The 22,717-nt window shown below is 39.3% G+C and overlaps 1 protein-coding gene across 4 annotated transcripts in view; it reads left to right on the forward strand.

The window, feature by feature from the left end:
* The window catches only part of fam184ab (family with sequence similarity 184 member Ab), a 158,768-nt gene that overhangs the window by 58,739 nt on the left and 77,312 nt on the right, over positions 1-22,717 (forward strand). For all 4 annotated transcript variants that reach the window (XM_077247089.1, XM_077247091.1, XM_077247088.1 and 1 more), the window contains exons 6-9: positions 3,313-3,498; positions 17,280-17,402; positions 20,160-20,321; positions 21,051-21,172. In XM_077247089.1, coding sequence (XP_077103204.1) covers positions 3,313-3,498; positions 17,280-17,402; positions 20,160-20,321; positions 21,051-21,172 — 593 coding nt within the window. The remainder of the gene's footprint in view (positions 1-3,312; positions 3,499-17,279; positions 17,403-20,159; positions 20,322-21,050; positions 21,173-22,717) is intronic.

Consider the following 22,717-nt stretch of genomic DNA (forward strand, 5'->3'; position numbering starts at 1 on the left):
GAGAGCTTTATTTTGTCTGAGAATGAACAATGAAATTAAGAATAAACAACTGCACAAACGGTAATACGTCTAATACGTCTTGTTACACTACGCTTCAAGATTTTGGGTTTGGTTAGATTTTTTTTATGTTTTTGTTGTTGTTGTTTTACATTAAAGAGATAGTTCACCCGAAAAAAGAAAATTCTGTCATTAATAACCAATATTCCAATATAGTTCCAAATCCGTAAGACTTTCCTTAATCTTCGGAACATATAAATATCACAAATAAAGATCTTTTTGACGAAATCTGACTTTTTTGAGAAATTTCCATTGACGGCTACCCAACTACCAATTTGACGCTTCAAAAAGTTCATAAAGAGATGGTAAAACTAATCCATATGAATTGAGCAGTTTAGTCCAAATTGTCTGAAGAGACTCGATCGCTTTAAATGATGAACAGATTTAATTTAGGCTTTTATTCACAATGTAAAAATTCTATATATAATATTTAGTTGTTAAAATGTATTGATTGAAATAAATTCTATTTATTCGATTTATTGATAATAAATATATTATTGATTATATAAATATAAACCTGATTATTGTGTATTTAGAATGCATTCAGTTACTGAACTATTACAGAAATTATCAGTTTTTTTATTTAAGTCTGACTGACAAATATGTATCACATTAAGTTTGTTAATATTAAAATAATGTATTCCAAATGGAAAGAAATGTTATATGCAATTCAAATACACAAATCTTAAGGTCAACATAAATCTTTAATAAAGACTGCCATCCCGTTTCACTCCGGTCCGTTCACTCTGTTCCTTCCAGCTGTTTTGGAAACGTGGGAATGTGTGAACATTACCCTCATAAACACTTCAGATCAGGGTCAGTTGAAACCAGCCTAATTTCTAAAAATATAAACCTAAATTTGCAATATATATATATATGTAGAATATATGAAGCATCATGTCTTTTTGGTCTGCTGCTGTGCGCTTGAATTTCCGGATAATTCCCCTTTGAAAAGGTTTCATCAATCTTTCTCTCAGTTTCTTTCTGTCGCCCACATCACAGTTAGTTTGCAGCACAGCCTTGAGTTTGGTGTTACTATGACGACACTCACTAAATAGAACGGGAAAGGATTGTGGAGTGATTCACTTTGCCGACACTTCTGCTGGTCTTATAATAGGAAGTTTATTTACTTGCGGGCAGTTTCCTCACAGTGTCAGTGTGGCTTTGAAGGTGTTTTCACTGTTAGACTTTTAGATTGGATTCATGACATTTCTGAACAAGAGTCAGTCTGAGTGTCTCTTATTGAGACCTGTCTGTCCCCTTTTCATAAACCGTACTCAAACTTTCATAGACTCTCAGACTATCCTGTAGTATTTGTATCCTGTTTATTCATGTGAATGTGAAAAGAGCATTATAGTACTGATGTGTACTGATTTATTATTATTATTATTATTATTATTATTACACGGTTCTATGGAATACTTGATTCTGATTGGTCAATCGTGCCATCCACCATGTTATTTCCCGATAACAACCAATAAAAACTAATAACACAGGCTCATCCGGGTTATTGAAGTCGCAGCTTTAAGGCCATTGCACACTGAGTCGAAATTTTCGTATGCGTTTTTTCGTATTCGTGATTCGGTGGCTATGAATTGTCAAAACACCATTCAAACTGCTTGCTACGGATGCGAAAAACGCAGAAAATCGAACCCGATTCTAATTTTTTTATGACGGACGAGAGTTTCAGATGCAGTGTGCAAGCGTGATTGACATAACGTGAGGTCAAATTTATTTTTTAACGTGCGAAAAATTTGGATTCGAATTTCGGACTCAGTGTGCAATGGCCTTTACACTTGCTAGGAATGTTTTTTCTTCGTGGAAGTTTTGCGTTTAGTGAGCTAATAAAATAGTAAAACTCAAATCAATATTTTGTGTACAGTTATTTAATTATGTTATCGAGGACTTTCCCTTTGTTGTTTCATACAAACGCAGCTGCTGCCATTTTGCGATGATTGTTTTGTACAATGTAATGGATTATACGATTTTTAAAAAGTTTCATCTCAAATCAATATCTCTTATCCCCATAATTATGTATGTGGTGAAATACCGTGTATAATGTACGTGATAGGACTGTACTGTATCCATTAAATGTCCTTCTAGTTTGAACTTGCCGCTTAGCAACTCTCTCCAAGGAAGCTTTGCGTTTAAAGAGCTGATAAAATATTTCAACAAATCAATATTTCATGTCTAATTATTTACTCATGTGGCATGTAGCGTGTAATAAGCGGGATAATGTACATACAGCCGGCTCGCGTCGGGGTCCTGATCACCCTATCAAGGCTTATTCTGCAATAACAACCGGCTGGATGTACATTATATCTCACATAATATATAATGAGAAGTGTTTATCTAATGTCATCACTATTAAATGTAGAATCATGAGGAATCAACATTTCCTATGAGAACTCAAAGGTTCCTTACATTTATTGAAACCAAACTGCAAAAACAACTCAAAAAATCAAAAACATCAACACAGTAGCATTATATGATGTTTCTCAATGTTGAATAAAGAAGCAACTTGCATTTAAAAAAAAAGTAATTGTTATTAAAGGCTATGCATTTCAATCTATCTTTTTGCTGTTTATGTTTCATACTTTTACCTCATATAACTATTATTAAATTAATATTTGTATTAGACAAGGACGCATTTAATAGATCAAAAGTGGCAGTAAAATATTTATAATGTCACAGTAGATTTTAATCCCAAATAAATGCTGCACATCAAAGAATACATGTTTTCAACATTGATAAGACAAATCATCAAATCATCATATTATACTGATTTCTGAAGGATCATGTGACACCTAAGACTGGAGTAATGATGCTGAAAATTCAGCTTTGATCACAGGAATTCAACACTTTTTGAAAATGTATTATATATTAAAAATATTGTTGGAAGTTGAAAAAAAAATATTTCACAGGATAACTGTTTTTACTGTATTTTGATCAAATAAATGCAGCCTTGGTGAACATAAAAGACATTTTTAAACGGTTGTTATATATGTATATATATAATGGAAATAATAAATATTCAGAAACTGTAACAATTTTAAAAGTGCAAAAAAAATACAAATGCAACAGATGGACAGTAAAGAAATTTGTGTTTTTAGACATTTTTAAATTTATATACAAATATACTCTCTCTCTCTCTCTCTCTCTCTCTCTCTCTCTCTCTCTCTCTCTCTCATATATATATATATATAGCATCAAACCATGTTTTAAATGCATTTGTCTTTTATTTTTTCTCAACAGTCACTTCGAGAGGAAAAGCAGATCTATGAGAAGGAGCTCATAAACTTGCGTGTCAGATATGAAGAGGATAGCGCTCACTTTAAGGATAGCCACAGTCGGGCGGTGGAGGAGCTGTCCAGGAAGCACCGGGCCGCTCTGGAGAACACACAGAGCATCTCCGAGAAAGAAAAGAACCGCCTCCTGTCTGTGAGTGAACTCCGTCACATCGCTGTCAGCTGTGCACACATACAACTTTATAAACGCTCTCAGCTGTCCTGCCGAGATATCAGCATGACTGCGCTTCAGACAGAAGACGTAACTCGCTGTCTAGCGTCAGTCAGGAGGTGTCACCTTGAGGAAGAACAGGAAGTGCAAGATCAGGGAGAACAACTGTAGGTTCAGGGTTCAGGATTGGGGAACGTATGCATTTTTAATCTGGTTTTTCAAATTATTGATTTTTGAAAAAACACAATTATTAGTATTTATGTACAAGCACACAAGGATCCAGTCTGTCTGCTGAGATAATAATCAGGTACAGAGATAGATGAAAGGTAAGCCAAAATACTCTTTTAGATATAAAAACTATGTTTTATAAACAGATATTTTACTTTGTATGTTTGTTTGTTCGTTATTTAGTTACTAATTACTAAAACTAGAACAGTGTGTACGGAAATTGAAATCAAATGTAAATATTAGATTAAAATCTTAAATGTAAAAAAATAACTGAAATAAATTGAAAATAAACATAAAATAAAATAAGTTGAATTTGAAGTGCTAACATTGAAATACACTAAATTGAAGCTACATACATTTTTTTTAAATGAAAAAAAAAACACTAACTTACTGTAAACTAAAATTAAAATAAAAACAGAAAATATGACAATAAGAAACTCATTCAAAATATTAACAAAATAGTATATAAATTAGGGCTGGGAAAAGATTAATCGCGATTAATCGCATCCAAAATAAAAGTTTGTGTTTACATAATATATGTGTGTGCACTGTGTATAATTATTTTGTATATATATAAACACACATGCATGTATATATTTAAGAAATATTTGAATGTATATACTGTATATATTTATTTATAATTTATATTATATATAAATATACATTTTTTATATATAAATATATATTTTTTCTTATATATATATACATGCATGTGTGTGTATTTATATATATACAAAATAATTATACACAGTGCACACACATATATTATGTAAACACAAACTTTTATTTTGGATGCGATTAATCGCGATTAATCTTTTCCCAGCCCTAATATATATACTATGAAAATATCTAAACTTATTTATTTTATTTTGTAAACACAAATTTTGGGGCGAAATGCTTAAGAGTTTGATCAACAACAAAAGATAGGGAAGTGTATTTTTCTGCTTTTTAAAAGTTTTATTTTGTTATCCTAACTATGTTGCTCCGATTCAGACTGCTGAATTTACACTGCAAGTCTTAATGCACTGATCTGATCTTTTGACCATATCCGATATTGTGTCCCGCCTGTTTACATTCACTTTAGACACATCTGGTATCGTAATCCCTGCCCAAAACAGTTCTGGTGGCGTTTGCTTTACTATGCGACATGGTTGACCCTCTGGTCTTGAATGGCCATTATAAAAATTATATCATATTTCGCATCAGCTGCCATGATTTATTAAAAGCTGTCAAGGATGTTTGCAGCGTAAAATCTGGCAGAACGTATATAGACCGGAAAATAATGGTAGTTTTCGATTCTTATTTTATTAGCGTGGTAAGATTTCATTTATTTGAATAAATTGAAAGGAATTGACCTATGGCTAAGCCACGGCCCCTCCACTGACGGTCAACATTCGGTGACGGGCGCTATGGCAGCTGTCACAGCAGGAGACATTTCACAGGAGGCAATTGATGATTTTTGGAGACGGAAAGATTGTATAGATTATATTTTAGTAGAAAGTTGTCTAAAATGTTGTGCTTCAATATGTAATTAATGGTTCATGATCAAATTAAATTTGTACAGGTCTAAGTTGCATACGTTTCCAGGACAAGCCTTTACCAAGAGTACCTCTCCGTTACTTTGGTGTTACAGTATTTACATGAATCATTCAGCACAACATTGCTAACATTTGTTATCTCGGTTATTTACAGATACGTTAATCAAGCTAAGTGACATGATGTACAACGCAGTTAGAAGCTAACGTTAACGTTTTCTAATGTTAGGCTAACGTTACGTTAGAGATGTTAAAGATAACGCTCAAATACGTTGTTGACTTATCTTAGAACAGATGTAGACATCTTTGTTTAATTTATCCACGTTTAGTTGGTGTCGTGGTCTACCGCAAAACTTAATCCAGAGCAGACACTTATCTCGGTTGAGATGTGGCTTAATTGGGAAAGGGTAAAAAATACACACCGTCGCCCAGCCTCTCGGGATACCTTGCATGTACCCCATGCACACCGTTTGGCCATTTTAAACTTAAAATGACAAGAAAAAACATTTAACAAATGAAAACTGACTAACTGCAATGCATTTCAATGGACGTGTAAGCAGAGAATGTCCGAGTGTGTTGTATTGGGAGCTATTTGCACTGTGATTGGCACGTCGCGTTTGGGGGCGTGGCTTAGCCATAGGTCAATTAACGAGAGCAAGATTGTGTGTGAATTACCCTGTTCATTAGTTTATTTACAAAAACAGTGAAGTTATTATGTAATTGCTGAGAAATAGCCTATAATGTAGCTTTCAGTAGCAAAATAATTTCAGTTATTAGAAAAATTCACAGGGCCGGAGTTTCAAACCCAGTTTCTATGCTCCTGAATTTGTCTGTTTGCGGGTCATTTCTTAACTATAAAGTTTCCACCCCTGTAAAAAAATCTTTGAATTTTAGTGAGAACACAAGGCAAGTCTGCTTCATAATACGACATTAAAAATGTTTCTATGTGGCCAAACATGTCGTCCTCACCTTGTGGTGGCTTGGAAATCAAAGGGGAATCGGATATGCATGTTTAGGCGGAGGTCAGATGTCCAGATATCGGATATGCATCTGATTTAAAACCTCTTTTGAAAGTGGCTCCGAACGGATGCTAAAAATCGGATCTGGGATTTTTTGTGACAGTGTGAATGCATCCTAACATGTCTTACACATAAATAACACTTAAAAATGCTTCTTTTTGGTCATGCCTTATTTTGCCTAGGGCTTTTAAGTGAACCAGAACTGCCACTTCAAATAAAAATCAGAAATTTGTTGTTAAATCACAGACAAGGCTTAAACCTAGTCCTAGACTAAAATGCATGTTTGAGCAGTTTTAACTGAAAGCAACTTGCAATGACATATCTCAAAATATGTCAGTGCCATTGTTTTGTCTCAAGATGCACATCAGTAATGCTTGTTCTAAGGCATGTTTATAAAATGTACTTAAATGTCCTAATTAAACTAAGGGCTTATCCTGGTTTAATCTAAGCCTTGTCTGTGAAAGGGAACGGAGACGTTACGTCGGATGACGGAGAATGGGGGTTTCGCCTAGAAAGCCTATCGACTTCGAGTATTACAAGACGAGCCAATGGCAAAGAAATGCCATGGGTCTGCGAATTTGCATAGCGTATCTCCGCCCCACCCCGTGGGTATAAAAGGAGAGACGCCGGCAAAGGCAGATCATGTCTTCGCTGAGGAGCTGAGACTGAACTCAGGCGTCTACCCAGCGGTACACCGGAAGTGGCAGGGAGACGTAACGTCTCCGTTCCCTACTCAGGGAAGTACTTGCCCAAGGGGGCACGGTCTGCCTTGCTGTTGGTAAGCCAAAGCAATGGTGTCCACTATCCAGTGAGACAACTTCTGCTTTGAGAGAGCCTTTCCCTTCAGTCTCCCACCATAACAGACAAAGAGCTGGTCTGAGGTCCTGAAACACTGCGTCCTGTCTACGTAAGCGTGGAGAGCGCGTACTGGACAGAGCAGTGCCAATGCTGGGTCTGCCTCCTCCAGGGGCAGCGGATTCAGTCTCCTCGCTCCTCTCAGGAACCTGACGATCAGGTCGTGCTTCCCCAGAGACTTACCTTCAACTGCTTCGTGTTATGCGGCGATAGTGGCCACATACACCTTCAGGGTGGAGGGAGACAGCCTTCGCTCCAGCCCATCTTGCAGGAAGGAAAGCACGACACTGACCGAGCATCTCCTGGGGTCTTCTCGGCGAGAAGAGCACCAGTTGACGAAGAGGTTCCACTTCAACGCATAGACATGTCTCGTGGACGATGCTCTAGCGGAAGTGATGGTAGCCGCCACCGCTGGTGGAGCCTCCAAAGATCGAGACGAGGGTGCCAAAGGGTGCCCCGTCTCTGAGAAAGGAGATCCTTCCTCAGAGGAATTGGCCAAGGAGGTGCTGTCGCGAGGAGTATCAGTTCGGAGAACCAGGTCCAGGTGGGCCAGTATGGCACAGTAATGACCTGCTCCTCGTCCTCCTTGATCTTGCACAGGGTCCGTGAGAGAAGGCTCACTGGGGGAAACGCATATTTGCGCAGGCCCCGCGGCCAGCAGTGCGCCAGTGCATCCGTGCTGAGCGTGCCCTCGGACAGGGAGTAATACAGGGCGCAATGGGATGAGTCGTGGGAGGCAAACAGGTCTACCTGAACGTCCCCGAACTGGTCCCAAATCAGCTGGACCGACTGGGGATGGAGTCGCCATTCGCCGGAGATGGGGCGAAACCGTGACAGCTCGTCGGCTGCAAAGTTCCGATCTCCCGGAATGTAGATAGCACCAAGGGACCTCAGGTGCTTCTGACTCCACAGGATGAGGTTGCGTGCGAGTTGCGACATACAGCGGGAGCGTAGACCGCCCTGACGGTTGATGTACGCTACTGTCGCGGTATTGTCTGAACGGACTAGTACGTGTTGGCCCTTGAGCAACGTGAAAAACGGTGCAGGGCAAGGCGTACTGCCAGCAACTCGAGGCAATTGACATTTGGAAGGCGCTGGGGTCCTGTTCAGGAGCCCACGGCAGAAAACTGAGGTTCCTCCACGGGGTGAAGGTCTGACAGCAGGTCGGCGCACTGTCATCCGGCTCTGTGTGCTCAGTGATGGGTGTATCGGTTCTTTCTCGGGAGAACAAAAGATTCTCCCCCGGCCCCCCACTGGGGAAAGGAGTGGTCCTGCTACCAACTCCTGGAAAGAACTGAGTCCCATCTCTGAGGAGCCCGTCTCAAGAGCGCCGCTTAACCTGGCATGTAGCGGGGGGCGGGGCTGGAGAGGGCTGTGGCGTCTTCGCCTTCGGGAGGGCGCCTTCAGCGGTGGGCAGACCGAGGGATCTGAGCGGACAGCGGGGCCGTCGAGACAGAATCAACGTCAGTCTGCACATGGGCGGTTGAGAGCTGTTGGGCAAAGCCCTCAACCGCACCGCCGAAGAGACCGACCTGAGATATGGGAATGTCGGACAGACGGGGCCGCGCGACATTCAGCACATCAGACAGCTTCAGCCACAGAATGGTGGGCATCACCTGACCCAGGGAGCGTACGGCCACTTCCGTCGCTCGGAGAGCAAGGTCAGTGGTGGCGCGCAGCTCAGTAAGAGCCCTGGGTCAGTCCCGCCCTCTTGCAGGTCCATGAGCATCTGGGTCTGGTAGACCAGCAGAATGACCATGGCCTGCAGGGAGGCGGCTGCCAGTCCCGTGGCACTATAGGATCTCGCCACAAGTGTAGACGAAACCTACAGGCCACGGACGGGTGCTTAGGATTGCGCCAAGAAGAAGCACTCTGTGGACACATAGCATCGCAACAGAGCGTTCAGCCGGGGGGACCCCAGTGTACCCATGGCAGTGGCCCCATCGAGGGGAGGAAAGGCGGATGAGATCAGCAAGCGGTCCGAGAAGACCAGGGGGTCTTCTATGACTTCGAGATCTCATCATGCACGTCCGGGAGGGAAGGTATTGGGGTTTGCCGTGGACGAGGGTCGGCGGCCTTACCCAAAACCAGTCGTCCCAGGAAAGCATGGCCATCATCCCCGGATCAGGCTCAGGCACAGCCGTATGCACACCAGAAGGTGGCAGCTGTGACAAGTCGTCACTTCCAGAGAATCATATCCACCTTGTGAAGCTGCTACAAACATAGTATCATCCTCTGTAGCTTCAAATGAAACACACGAGCCACCAGAGGGCAGACCTGTGGGAATCACCTGTTCACTAGCGGGCACCGTCATTGAGGACGGGGGGCTGGGGCGTGGACACGGAGTCGGCGCCTTGTTCCAGACCAACACCCTCAGGTCACCCTGGCCACCAGCCGAAGATCGGGGGGTGGATGAGGGGACTCTCACTCTTGCGAGTTCACCGAGTCTCGACCGTAATTACGCGATGGTCATGTTCCCACAGAGAGAACATGAGTCATCCACGAGCGCTGCTCTAGTATGATCAAGCCCAAACATACTAGACAACGCTCGTGCCCATCAGAGTCCGATACCAAGCTGCCGCAACCATTCATTATTTTTATTTTTTTGAAATGCACGGGCGAGCCGTCTTTAAAAAGACGTGCCGCGTGCAAGCTCTTTTTGTGAGAGGAGAGAGAACTCCGCGATGTTGAAGCGAGCAGGGAGAAACGCACTCACTGGCAGATCACTGCACAGATCAGCAGGCAATGTGAATTCGCTGCAGATCGCCGTCACACCAACACCGGAGAGTGGCTCGTCTCGTAGAGTGAAGTCAGAAATGGCTGTGGAGTGAAGAGATACTCTTGGCCCCGAAGCGAAAACATGATCTGCCTTTGCAGGCGTCTCTCCTTTTATACCCACGCGGTGGGGCGGAGATACGCTATGCAAATTCCGCAGACCCATGGCATTTCTTTGCCATTGGCTCGTTTTGTAATACTCGAAGTCGATAGGCTTTCTAGGCGAAACCCCCATTCTCCGTCATCCGACGTAACTCGGAGTGACTACGAAAGGGAACCAGGCCATAGTGTTCGCCTTTTTAGTAGCCTACTAATAATAGAAAAGCAAACGCTATAATACTTTTTCATTTGCTTTCTTGGTTTAACTGTTCTAGCTAAATATGACTATTATACAGAGGCCGTAAACTAATGAAGACGGAGAATCCAACACATCAGTAAACTAATCGGCCGAGACTGATGTTTAAAAAATGCCAAATATCAGCCACTATAAAGTTGACTTTAGGGCTTTATTAATCCCCATGGGGCAACTAGTTTAAACTTTCTTGGTGCTTCACATATAACGGTATTGTGGACACATATTTACTATGTGTTTTGTGGCCTTATTTCAGAAGCTTTCATTTTTAGTTTTCTCAATAACCATGTATAAACATTATTGTCTCAAAAATACAAACATGTACATACATGCAAAGCTCATTATCATTTAAAGACACATGCACTTTGTCAAGTAGCGGATTGTCGAGAGGCCTGGGAGAGGTTTAGGGAGGCACAGTTCAAGGGAGAGGTTTTCAATATGCCCGTTGTAGGTTTATTTGAGAAGCAACAGCTCATAAGGTGCAGTCCACATGACGTACAAAAAAAAAGAAAAAAGAAAAAGAAAACTTAATGCAACGTATACTGATAATAAAAACAAAAAGAAAAAAATGCTGTGAGCAGCAAAAACTGGCACTAAACAATGCCTAGTGGCACATCCACACAATTATCAGCATGTCTCACCTCAAACATGTTCAATCATTGGCATAGTATACACAGGATGCCACTCTTTCCTAATCCTGATCAGACCAAGGATTAAATACCTAACTTTCCCGCCAAACACCTAGTGGGACGAACCATTGCCACGGGGTGGAACCTTTCCCCATAACACTCACTGAAGTCCACCACCAAACATTGGCACATAAATATAACTAATGTTCATGAACTCATTCAGACACACAATAATCATAATACAAACATACATAACATACAACCAAAAACTCACACATTTAACTCCTCATAACACAAATGTCTCTCTCCATCTTGAAACATGGTACGTTCTGGCTATGCGCACTACCAGAACCCACCTCCATAACCCTGGATCAAAACAGGTAGATCATTCATGTGCTATAATCTGTACATGTGTACAATAAAGAAATAAAATAAAACAAACAATGGCTCTCAGTCATCAATCAAAACATTAACAAGTTAAACACTTAATGTCGGAATTGTACCTCCACATATTCATTATCAACATACTATACCTACTAAACTATTCCTGCAAACAGCACACCAAATAAATTCCAAATAGCACTAGGCTGGCACTCTAGTGATGATATCATTGACCAGGTTCATCATCACACACTTAAATGGCGTGCTGAAAACAGAGCTGTTTTTGACCAGGTAAAATGAGTGTTTTCTTACAATACTAAAGAGAATTTTTAATTAAAGTATATTACAAACTTTTCATTTAGACCCTAAATAATCATATTAACTTGTATAAAAATGGCATTATATGACCCCTTTAACTCAGAATACAATGCACGAAAAGAGCGAAACTCCTCCACTGCGTATTCTGGCTTGGGCAAGATCGGCGGCGTTTGAGGGGCCCCGTGCCAATTAGGGGCGGCCGCACCCAAGCACCCATGCTATCTCCGCTACTGAAAGGAATAATGGAGTACCCAACCCTGCTTTCCTTGCCTCATTCATTCATCTCAAAGTCATCTCACACACACTCTCACCTCCGTCCTGCCTCCATCTCACCCTCTCCACCCTCATCAAAGAGTCCCAGACAAGACACACTCGATCTTCATTGATTTAACAGTGAAAGGCATAACTGTTATTTCACTCATCAGCGGAGATCGGTTCGTAAACAGCAAACGCAATGACTAAACCGTCTGTTTTGATTTCTCTAGCTGATAGCATATGAAATGAAAGCCTAGAAAGCGGCACTGAATTGACTCAGTCAGAGCGCAATCTGTCACCGTCCCTCATAATAGGCAGTTTCCAGCAGCCCGACATCCATATCCATACAGTTCACAACCAATTCATCTTTTTGTAATTATAAATCACACACAACAGATTGTTAGCTAAACATAGCAGAGTTATTTCTCTTTCCTGTTCAGAGATCGTCTCAGGGTGTGCGTACATTTGCAGCTCACTGAAGCCAAAGTCTAATGAGGATGTTGACTAATGTTTTTGTTTCATAAGTAAAAACAATCCAAGGCACTCGAATATTAGTTTTTAGAAAAATATATTATTTCATGGCATAAAGTTTAAAAACTGGTGACAAGCAACGGCACACCTACGCGTTGCGTCCAGTAAGCCTTCATCAGGGTGTCTAATGCAAAAACAAAATCATGTGTTTATTGTTTTAATTAAAGTATCTTATTATCACCTATGCTGCGTTTATTTGATCAAAAATACAGATAACAACATGTAATTTATTCCTGTGATGCAAAGCTGATTTTCAGCATCATTACTCCAGTCTTCAGTGTCACATGATCCTTCAGAAATCAGTATAATATGATGATTTGATGCTCAACAAACATTTCTGATTATTATCAATGTTGAAAACAGTTGTGCTGCTTAAGATTTTTGTGAAAATCACGATGATACAGTTTTTTAAAGACCCGTGTGGTAAAAATCAAGTTTTTAATGTTGTTTATGTCTATGTGGTGTTTTTAATATGCTTTAAGATAAACCATGTGTAAATTCTTAAGTCGACACCATTGCTGAGTATTTTCTCCTTAAAAGTCCAGTGAACCAAAGACAGTCTCAAAAAACATGGTTTGAAATCGCTGGTGTTTCTTGCGTCACAAACTACCTTTTAGCATATCATTAACAGCGAACTAGCAGGGAAGTTTTAAAAGAAGCCAGGTTATTACCATATATTTTGCTGTTGATAGAGAATAGGTTTCTCGATCAACATAAAAATATATGGGTATAATCTGGTTAGATTACCCTAACCCTGATTATATGTGGAAAAATGTACATTTACTGTAGATATTATCGTGTGTCTGGAAATTTTTTGAAAATGTTGGTAGGGCAAGCTCTTAATATCGTGAAACATACTTATTTTTACCTCATAGTTGCTATTAAAGTGTTTAGGTACTTGTGGTGCTATTAGCTAGTTAGCATTGTCATTTTTCTTTGGTGACTGACTTCAGAAGTTCTCATGAGCAAAGAATCATGTACTTCTGAAAAGTCCAGCACCACCTGAGCATTATTAGAAATGCTAACAGGAAGCTTTCTCCAAGTACTATTGACCCTTTCAGGCTAGATGCTTACACTAGCATCCAAATGCAAGCAGTGTGGTCTCCTAATAATGCATATAGTTTCTACATACTCAATTTCCCATACCTTTAGAATGTAGCATGCATGCTAATGTAATGGATCTAATTTTCTCACTTTAACCAAAGTCCTTTTAGGCAAGTCATGCCACTCGGCCGCCATCTTGGCAACGCCTCCGGGCCGCTATTTCAGACCAAGCGTGCCACACAAGCCCTGAAAAGTGAAGCCAAAGCATCTCGATCGCCCCCCGGTGGCCGGTCCTAGTATAGCTCATAAACCCCGCCTCCCCATGTTATTCAATGGGACGTGAGACCAAATAAACAATTAAATTACACTTCACATATCTTTTTTCCAAAGATAATTTCTTTCATGTACTGTAGTTTTCATCACGCTGATGTAATTTCAAGTGTTTGTTTTTAAAATAAGTTTGTTTTTAGTTAGTTATTTGATGATATAAAAACGGCACTGTGGCGTACATGATTGACAGCTGTGATTGACAGGTTCTCTGAGCAAAGTAGTCACTGAAGCAACAACAGACTTTTTTTCGGGATCTTTGGAGGACTGAGGAGATTAGAGCTTCAAATTTAATATCTAAATTTCTATAATTAATTATTTCACACCGACATACTGGGTTGTTCTGCAGCAGAGGCGCGTGCTTACGATTGATTCAGCGAGAGTGAGGGCGGGACGTTGATTTCGCGGCTTTACTTCCTGCTCACTACTGCGCATGTCTGGTCCCGAAATCGCAACTGCGTAGACTCAAGTCCCAAGATGTCAGCGCCATATCGGGACAATGGCGGCTTCACTACTCGCCAATGGAAGAGAGCGAAGGGGCGTCGTCCATCTTTTTTTACAGTCTATGTTTCAGACTAACAAGACCAGGCTCCGATCTAAATGAATGGGCAGAGAGTCAGAACTGCACTTTCACTGCTCACCGGGACATAAAAACTGCATGTATAGAAACAGCAGTAAAATATGATAAAAATCGCTGAAAAAGTTTGATGAATTTGCCCCAAAATATGGTTTAAAACGTCTTTTTCCCCACAGGTTATACTTTTACTACGCATTCGCAGGTGTTCTCCCGCTCTGTCGCGCGCGCTACACGGTTTAAGCACAGTATGTGCGCGCTCCCGCTCGCTCGCTCTAGATTCCGGGAGATTTGAGCTAATTTGTGGGCATCAGGGAGACGCTATCAATATGCGGGAAACTGAGGATGTCTGATATTTACACAACGCACACATACACTGCATATCAAATCTGCCGCCTTTTCAAACAGTAACGTATTTTCCGCTGTCGCAAACCTCAACTGTGCGCATGCGCCAGTGGAACCAGACGATAGGCTTAAATGTTTCCCGGCTTGACTGTTAAAAGCAGACGATTGGCTTTCCAGCGGGAGGGGCGGGACATGTGCATACATCCGCCATCTTTGGCGTCACGGGTTTTCCCTATATAGTTTAGGATTGAGGAAGTGGCATGTCTCTATATAAATTTTCTCACTTTAACTCATTCAGAAAAGTTGCCTTCACGCTTCCAGAGATTGCGCTCTGCTTTTGTCAAACCTGTAACCCTTCAGCGAAGCTTTGTGCCGGTGGACATCGCCCGTGATGCCGCAGCAGCAACCGGTTAATCACATTACTGCTCTGGGCTCATCACACGACGCCGTAGCGCCTGCTACTCTCAGAAATGGAAATGTAGTTTGAAAAATTGAGGCGTAGATGAATAATCAATGAGAGTGGCCTCTGTTAGAGTGTGCCGCTGACTCACAGTCTTGTACAGGAGCGGCATGACGTCCTATTTTAGAAGAAGCCTACGGCCCTTTCTCTCCTTTATCTTTCTTTTCCAGAGCGCATTCGGTTTCTAGTGTGTGTCCATAGTGTGTTTGTTTGGTGACTCACTACTCTGATGACAGACCTTGTGGCATTAGAAGAACCTTTATTTTGGAAAGCCCCACAGAATAGAGCCCCATGTGTGCGATGTATTTTATATTTTCTGGAAGGGAGATCACAACTGATTCTACTTAATCGGACATGGATCAAAGCATGGATCCATTTTTACCATCTTAACACACGTAACGCACAACCGGGACCCTCAAGAGGTTCCATTTGCATATTTGTGTCTTGAATTGGGGATGGAGTGAATTATGCACACCTGCCGGCTATACTGAGCGCTCGGCCCATTTGCTCGTCTGTGCTAACCATCAATTTTTTAAACAGGCGTACGTAAGACCTCTTTCTCCTCAAGGCCCACGCGCCCGCACACGCACAGGATCTTCACTGCCTGTTCTTTTTGGTGATGTGATTATAAATATGCACAGAAATGAAGTGACGTGGGTTTGATTCGTTGTGGACTTTAATCGACATGTGCAAGGAGTTCGCCGCTGCTCTTTATAATGAGCGGGAGAGATTATCTCGTCCCTGTCATCTTTCATTTGTCAACTTCTATCGCTCTGCTCTTTCATATCATCCACTTGCTTATTTTAATATATGTTAGGATATAATTATGCATTCTTCAGAAAGGAAACAAGATTGACAGTTTTAGACAGTTTTATATATATACATATATTTCAAAGTATCCTATATATTATATATTCCATATATTCAGCAAGAAAGCATTACAGGGATAAACAATTTTTTGACAATTGTGCAAAATTGTATTTGAAATAATTGTTTGTATATTTCTAAGTATCTTGAAAATGATGTTCTACAAAATTAAGTGTTCCAACTTCTTTCAGCTTTTATCATGGTAATAAATGTTTCATGAGCAGCAAATCAGCATATTAGAATAATTTCTGAAGGGTCATGTGACACTAAAGACTGAAGTAATGTTGCTGCAAATGCAGCTTTGGCATCATAGCAATTAATATATTAAAATATAAAACAGTCATTTTAAATTGTAATAATATTTCACAGTATTAATGTTTTTACTTTTCCAAATAAATGCAGCCTTGCTGAGCAGAAGAGACATTAAAACATTAAAACATCTTAATGACTATTCATTTAATGCTTAATTTTGCCTCTTTTTTTTGTGTGTGCATTATATCAATTTAAGTCAATGGGAGATTTTCTAATTTTAAATATCTGCAAAACAATGTTTAATGAAGTGTCTGCATTAAGCGGCTCAGGCTGAATTAATTACATATTTTTAATTCTTAGAGTTGTATGTATAACCAGAATATTTGAGGAATATTATTTCAGTACTACCTTGAAAGCGCAATAATAAGACCCATTGTATCCTCTGACTGTGGCTGGCGGGAAACAATGAAAAATTGCATTTCGTTCTGTAAATGTCACAGGATGACTATGATTAGTTTCTGTATTATTATTTTCGAGGAGAGGTCTAGAAAGCTGAAGAATCTTATTATGAATAATATATAGTTATTAATTTCTTCTCATGCTTTGTTTTTGCATTGCAAATCTTATCATCTTATTTCTTCCTACTTCCTGAGACAGATATTAAGTGAATTTCCTAAGGCACTTCCCCGACATGTTTGAAATTAAGCTTTCAGACGCTGATGCCTTCAAAATGCCACAGCCTAAAAAAGATTTTTATCATGATTAAAGGAATAGTTCATCCAGTAATGAAACTTCCGATGTTATTTACTCATCCTCGTGTTTCAGTCCTGTATGAGTTTCTTTCCTCGTATGAATTTGGAGCGACATGAGGTTGAGTAAATGACAGAATGTTCACTTTTTGGTGAACTATAACTTCAAAATGAGAAGTAATAGTCTAACATATGGTTGTCTTATCTCAATGTTTCACTAGTTTGTAAGCAGTCGTCATTTTTAATCATGTTCTGTTGGACTTGTAGGAGATGGAGGATCAGTTCGAGAAGGAACGCAACTCTCTAGAGGAGCAGAAGAGCCTTTTGCGAGAGGAACTGGACAATATCCGAGAGGAGCTCAGTGCCAAACTCAACATGGCCAACAGTGAGGTACGTAATGTGCTGAAACCTTCATTTAGCCCATTTATAATCAATAAAGTTTACACCTACACTAATAATGGGATTATTTCCAATAATCAGACTAATGACTTAATCACAGTAAGATGTTTACATGACACAAGCAAACCTCTTCACCCCTGTTCGCATGCAGTTTTCATTATTTTCTATTATTATTGTGGTTTATTCACATACCTCAATACACAGCACAAAGGATGACCTCACATATAGTTGAAGTGGCCACTGTTTTAATCTACTTACATAAATTGCAAAACATTTCTATGGACGTATTGGATTTTTTTCGATGACGCGCCTAAACTTTCTTCATTTCAGTGTTTTCGACGATCGATATGATGATTGTCAACATGAACTCTGCATTTAAAGGTGCTGAATGTAATTTGTTTTTTCGACTGTACTAAAGCATAAAAATACGACATATGTTCGAAGATATTTAGGAAAAATGCTAAGTTCACATAAATGTTCCTCTGAAAAGCAATGCTACAGCCAGTTGTTCTACTTTGAAATGTGCGTTCCGTGTCAGAATATCTGTTTTTGTTTTGGACTGCATGTTCCCGCCCACTGCCAATTTACCCAATAGTATTTCAACACCCTAGTTTGCCAATTGGTGGAAAACACCGTGTATGGCAGCCAACAAACGAACTGGGTCAGAGTACACTTTTTATGCTGTCCCTCGCTAACTTCACTCCATCTCGTTCACTCAGATGTATGTCACAGGGATTCTCCGAGGGGAAGTTCTTGTAAGTTTCTCGAGTGTATGTCTAAAAGTGGTGTTAAAGACAGCCTCGGTTTCTTCAGCAGCCCAAAAATATGATGGACAGCATCATCCGTGAACATCACAAAGACATGTGCAGTTTGTCAGATTGGAATGGATGTGGTTACAGTGTTTACATGCCTGTTCATAGCAATTAAAATTGGCATACGCCACATATTTTACTATAATTATGCCTTCTACGATTATGAGCTTAATCGCATGTTTTAACCTTTATCCCAAGTAAAGTAGGATAAAGTTCAATCCTAGTATTGCATAAATCTCATTATAATCGTATTATGAGGGTGCATGTAAATGCTTTCAGTCATTGTTAGGAACTCTGCATTGCTTAGTATTGTCCATTCTTTTCAAAACCCTGCGCTGTCTCTGTGAAAGTGATTTAGCAGGTATAAGGAAGGCACGGAAGCAGAGGGAGGCAGTGATTAATTTCAGTGTCATGTGTTTATCATCTCATTAGTCTCAATGTGTTTTAATGGGCTTCTGGTATACAATTCTGGCTGGGTCCCATAGCTGCAAACGGGCAGCATCACTGATCATTCAATATAGCCATGTTTCATTGACTTTTTGAGTCATGCTTGATAAACACATTAAACTCTGAACTTGCTGGAAGATCCATCTTAAGATGATATCTGTGTTTTGAAATATGGTAGATTTCTAGCTAATCTAAGCTGGTCATTAGCTCATTAATAATCGATAAGCTGTTAATGACCAGCTGGGTAGCCGGTTTGTTGCTAGTCAAAGATGATGACCAGCTAATGAGAAGCTTCTTGCACCACCAATTATCCACCTAGGCTTCATATGTAGACATGCTGCCCACATGAAGGCTGTTCAAAAAGCACTGTATCATTCACTATTTGTGTGTTGTGTACATTATGTTTATGCGCATTAGAGAATTGAGGCGTTGATTTTAGAAACATGCTAACATCTGTATTGGTTTGAACTTTAAGAATGTGAGAGACCTTTAATGGTTAATGAAAAGCATCTTTAATTAGTCACGTATGAGGTTACATTTCGGTTAGAATGCCGTCTTTAGAAGTTACCCAGCTGGTTTACTGGTTTCTCTGCTGACTGGTTTTCATGTTTTAGCTGGGTGAAAAGTACAACCCAACCAACAGACCCACTGAGACCTGTTAAATAGTTGGTTTAAGCTGTTTTCTAAGCTGCTTATGTTGCTATTAGGGTATGACATTTACAGTTATTTATTTATTTTTAATAATTTTGTTTAATGGTTTTAATCATTAGTACAAGGTTGTGCAAAAAGCAAACAAAAGGTAATTAATAATATAAATATTTAAATACTTTTATTCTATATATTTAACACATACTATATATTTATATACTACTAAAATAATTTCTACATTATATTTTTTAATCATTGGAAGACCGCTATAGAGACTATAGAGTGGATTTTTTATATGTGAAACCTGTGTAACAAGGTAAATATTAGTAATTAATCATATAATTATATATTTATATATTTAATATTTAATAATTATGGTAACACTTTACAATAAGGTTCATTATTTAATGTATATTAACTAACATGAACTAACAATGAGCAATATATTTGTTACAGTATTTATTAATCTTTGTTAATGTTAGTTAATAGAAATCCAGCTGTTTGTTCATGTTAGTTCACAGTGCATTAACTAATGTTAACAAACACAACCTTTGATTTTAATAATTTATTAGTAAATGTTTAAATTAATAATAACTAAGATTATTAATGCAGTAGAAGTATTGTTCATTCTTAGTTCATGTGAACTAAAGTTCTTAACCAATGTTAGTGTTACCATAATTATTGATAATACTAAAAATAGAGAAATAATACTTAATTTTATTCATTGCATTGCATTTTATTGCATTGCATTACATTGCATTGCCTCATTCTTACAGTGTCCTTAAAGTAAACTCAGAGAACAAGCATCTCTCTAAAGCAAGTAACTTTTACTGTTCCTCAGGTGAGTCGCCTCCAGGAGCTGGTGAAGCAGGGAGAGCAGGGACTCGGTTCTGCTGAGGGACACATCTCCAATCTGAAGGACGCGCAGAAGAAACTTCTAGAAGAACTGGATGCCACGCGAGCCAGACTCCGAGAGACCAGCAACCTCCTGACGGCCCTTCAGGTCTGTTACCAAATTCGACCACACGTTACGTCAATCACACTTGCACACTGAATACGAAACTTTCGTCCGTCACAAAAAAAATCAGATCGGGTTCGATTTTCTGCGTTTTTCGCATCCGTAGCAAGCATTTTAAATGGTGTTTTGACAATTCAGAGCCACCGAATCACGAATACGGAAAAACACATACGAAAATTTCGGACTCAGTGTGCAATGGCCTTTACTCTGAGAAAAAAACTGAGAATGAGACTTCATACTTCAAAGTCACGTAACTCTGCCAGTGCGGCTAGTTTTTATTAAAGATGATGTGGGTAATTTTCTACTGCTTTTACTCTGTTTCCATGAATAGCTTCTAAAAACACCTGCGGTGAGTTCATCATTTTGAGATGTGTAATCGGTGCTCCTGTTGAATTACATCCACCTGCGTTTTGGCCCCTGTGTGACGCTTCATTAGAGAGCCCTCTTTATGGTTTCTCTTCCTCTGTCCTTGACCTGAAACAAAGGTTATCTGAGTGGCCATGTATAATGAATCATACCTGTGTGTACGTGAGAAAAGAACTGAGTGAGTTGAGAAATGAAAATGGATTTCCATCTCCTGGCCCCAGTTTGATTGATAGCTGTGAAGAAGAGCCCTCCCTCTCGTCCTGAGTGCCGCGTGTTAGACCGCACAATTACAGGTCATGTGCTTAATGGCTCATCAGAGCTAATGTTCGCTCTTGTTCTTTTCCTCAGGGAGAGATGGAGACTCAGAAACAACAGCACGATGCCAAACTCATCTCCACCAAAGAGGAAGAGAAGCTCAAAATGGATAAGATGGCCCTGGAGCTTGAGCTGAAGTGGACCGAGACGCTCAGGTAAGAGCACATGTTTCAGTGTCACATGAGTGCGAGTTCTGGGAAGCGTACCTTCAGAAAGATTCACTTACCATGTCATCATCAAAATATGGTCCCTTAAATTTAAGTCATAAAAAAGACTTCAAAGTAAAAAAAACTCCATATAAAAGGCATCTTTCGCTAACATAATAATTCATTAAATCCATCCATCCATCTGACAAATTTCCCTTTGGGACAATAGAGTACACCTTAACCTTAGTGCAAAAAAAATAAATAAAAGATATTGATAATAATAATGCATAATATAAATAATTTAGTTTTTGTATTCTAAATAATTCATTATAATTTATAATGTAAAATAGATAATAATAATAATTAAACATTTATTTATTTGAAATTAGTGCAAGGTCCAACAATTGTTTGTTTGCTTGACTTATTTGTTTATTTTCAATAATTATGTTTTAAGCATTAGTGCAAGGTCCCAATTGTGCAAAAAAATGCAATAAAACAGTAATTACAAATATGCTGTATTCTAAATAATAATTTATATAATGATTTATAAAGTAAGAATAATAATAATAATAATTGAAAATCCATTATTTATTTATTTTGTTTGATTGTTATGCAAGTTTGTTTTATGGGGTAATAGTTCATGGTACAATAATTATGCAAAAAAAGCAAATAATATTATTAATATAAATAATGAATAACAATAATAATATTCACATATAATAATGTATTTGTCATTGGTGTTATCAGTGTTAAAACTAGTATTTTGGAAATAAAAAAGTTGTGAAAGGGTATTTCCAAGGTCAATGTTCAGAGTAAGAATAGTGATGCAAGACATGAAATCAATCCTGACCATTCTTTTCCATGACATGAGGGAGGGTAAACGATGACAGACTTTTCTCATTTGTGGGTGAACTATCCGTATAAATGGTTTGTCAACAAGCAAAGCACTTCTCGTTCTTTCACGTTCTCTCCTTCCTTGCCAAGCTAATAGATGACTGATATAGCCTGTAAAGTTCCCAACAGCTGTAAGTGTTCTGGCATTGCCTCAGAAAGCACAGTCTGCCTAATAATTCATCATCAGCCATGCTTACAACCAGTGTTTAATATCATGTGCCTTTAAAAAAGACAAATAGATCATTAGTATATAAGTTGTTCTAAAACAAAGGCCATTAAGAACATTTGGGCTACTTTTTGTGCTCATAGTTTTGCAAAGTTACCAGTTCACCACAATAACATCCCCGAAAGCGATAAAAATGAGCTAACAGGGAAGGTTGAAGTTGAATAGGCCCTAAGCAGGCATTCAACATGCTTTAATGACAAATCAACAAGGCTTTTATTGGATTTCATCCGCGGTAGCTCATTTTCCACAACATTTGTTCAGGATGGTGCTGTGGTGCCCTGGAGCATGATATTTGGACTTAAACTTGTTATTTTGGGAATGGAGAACAATGTAGAGCTTATTATTGCTCAAAATAAGTGCTGGTAAATATGTTGGATCTAGGTCGAGAGCCTCATATTCCAAGAGACCCGAGTTATGAATTTCTAGGAGCTTCC

Source organism: Siphateles boraxobius, unplaced genomic scaffold (assembly GCF_051911475.1).
Source record: "Siphateles boraxobius isolate OS27281-9 unplaced genomic scaffold, OSU_SipBor_1 105, whole genome shotgun sequence".
NCBI lineage: Eukaryota > Metazoa > Chordata > Actinopteri > Cypriniformes > Leuciscidae > Siphateles > Siphateles boraxobius.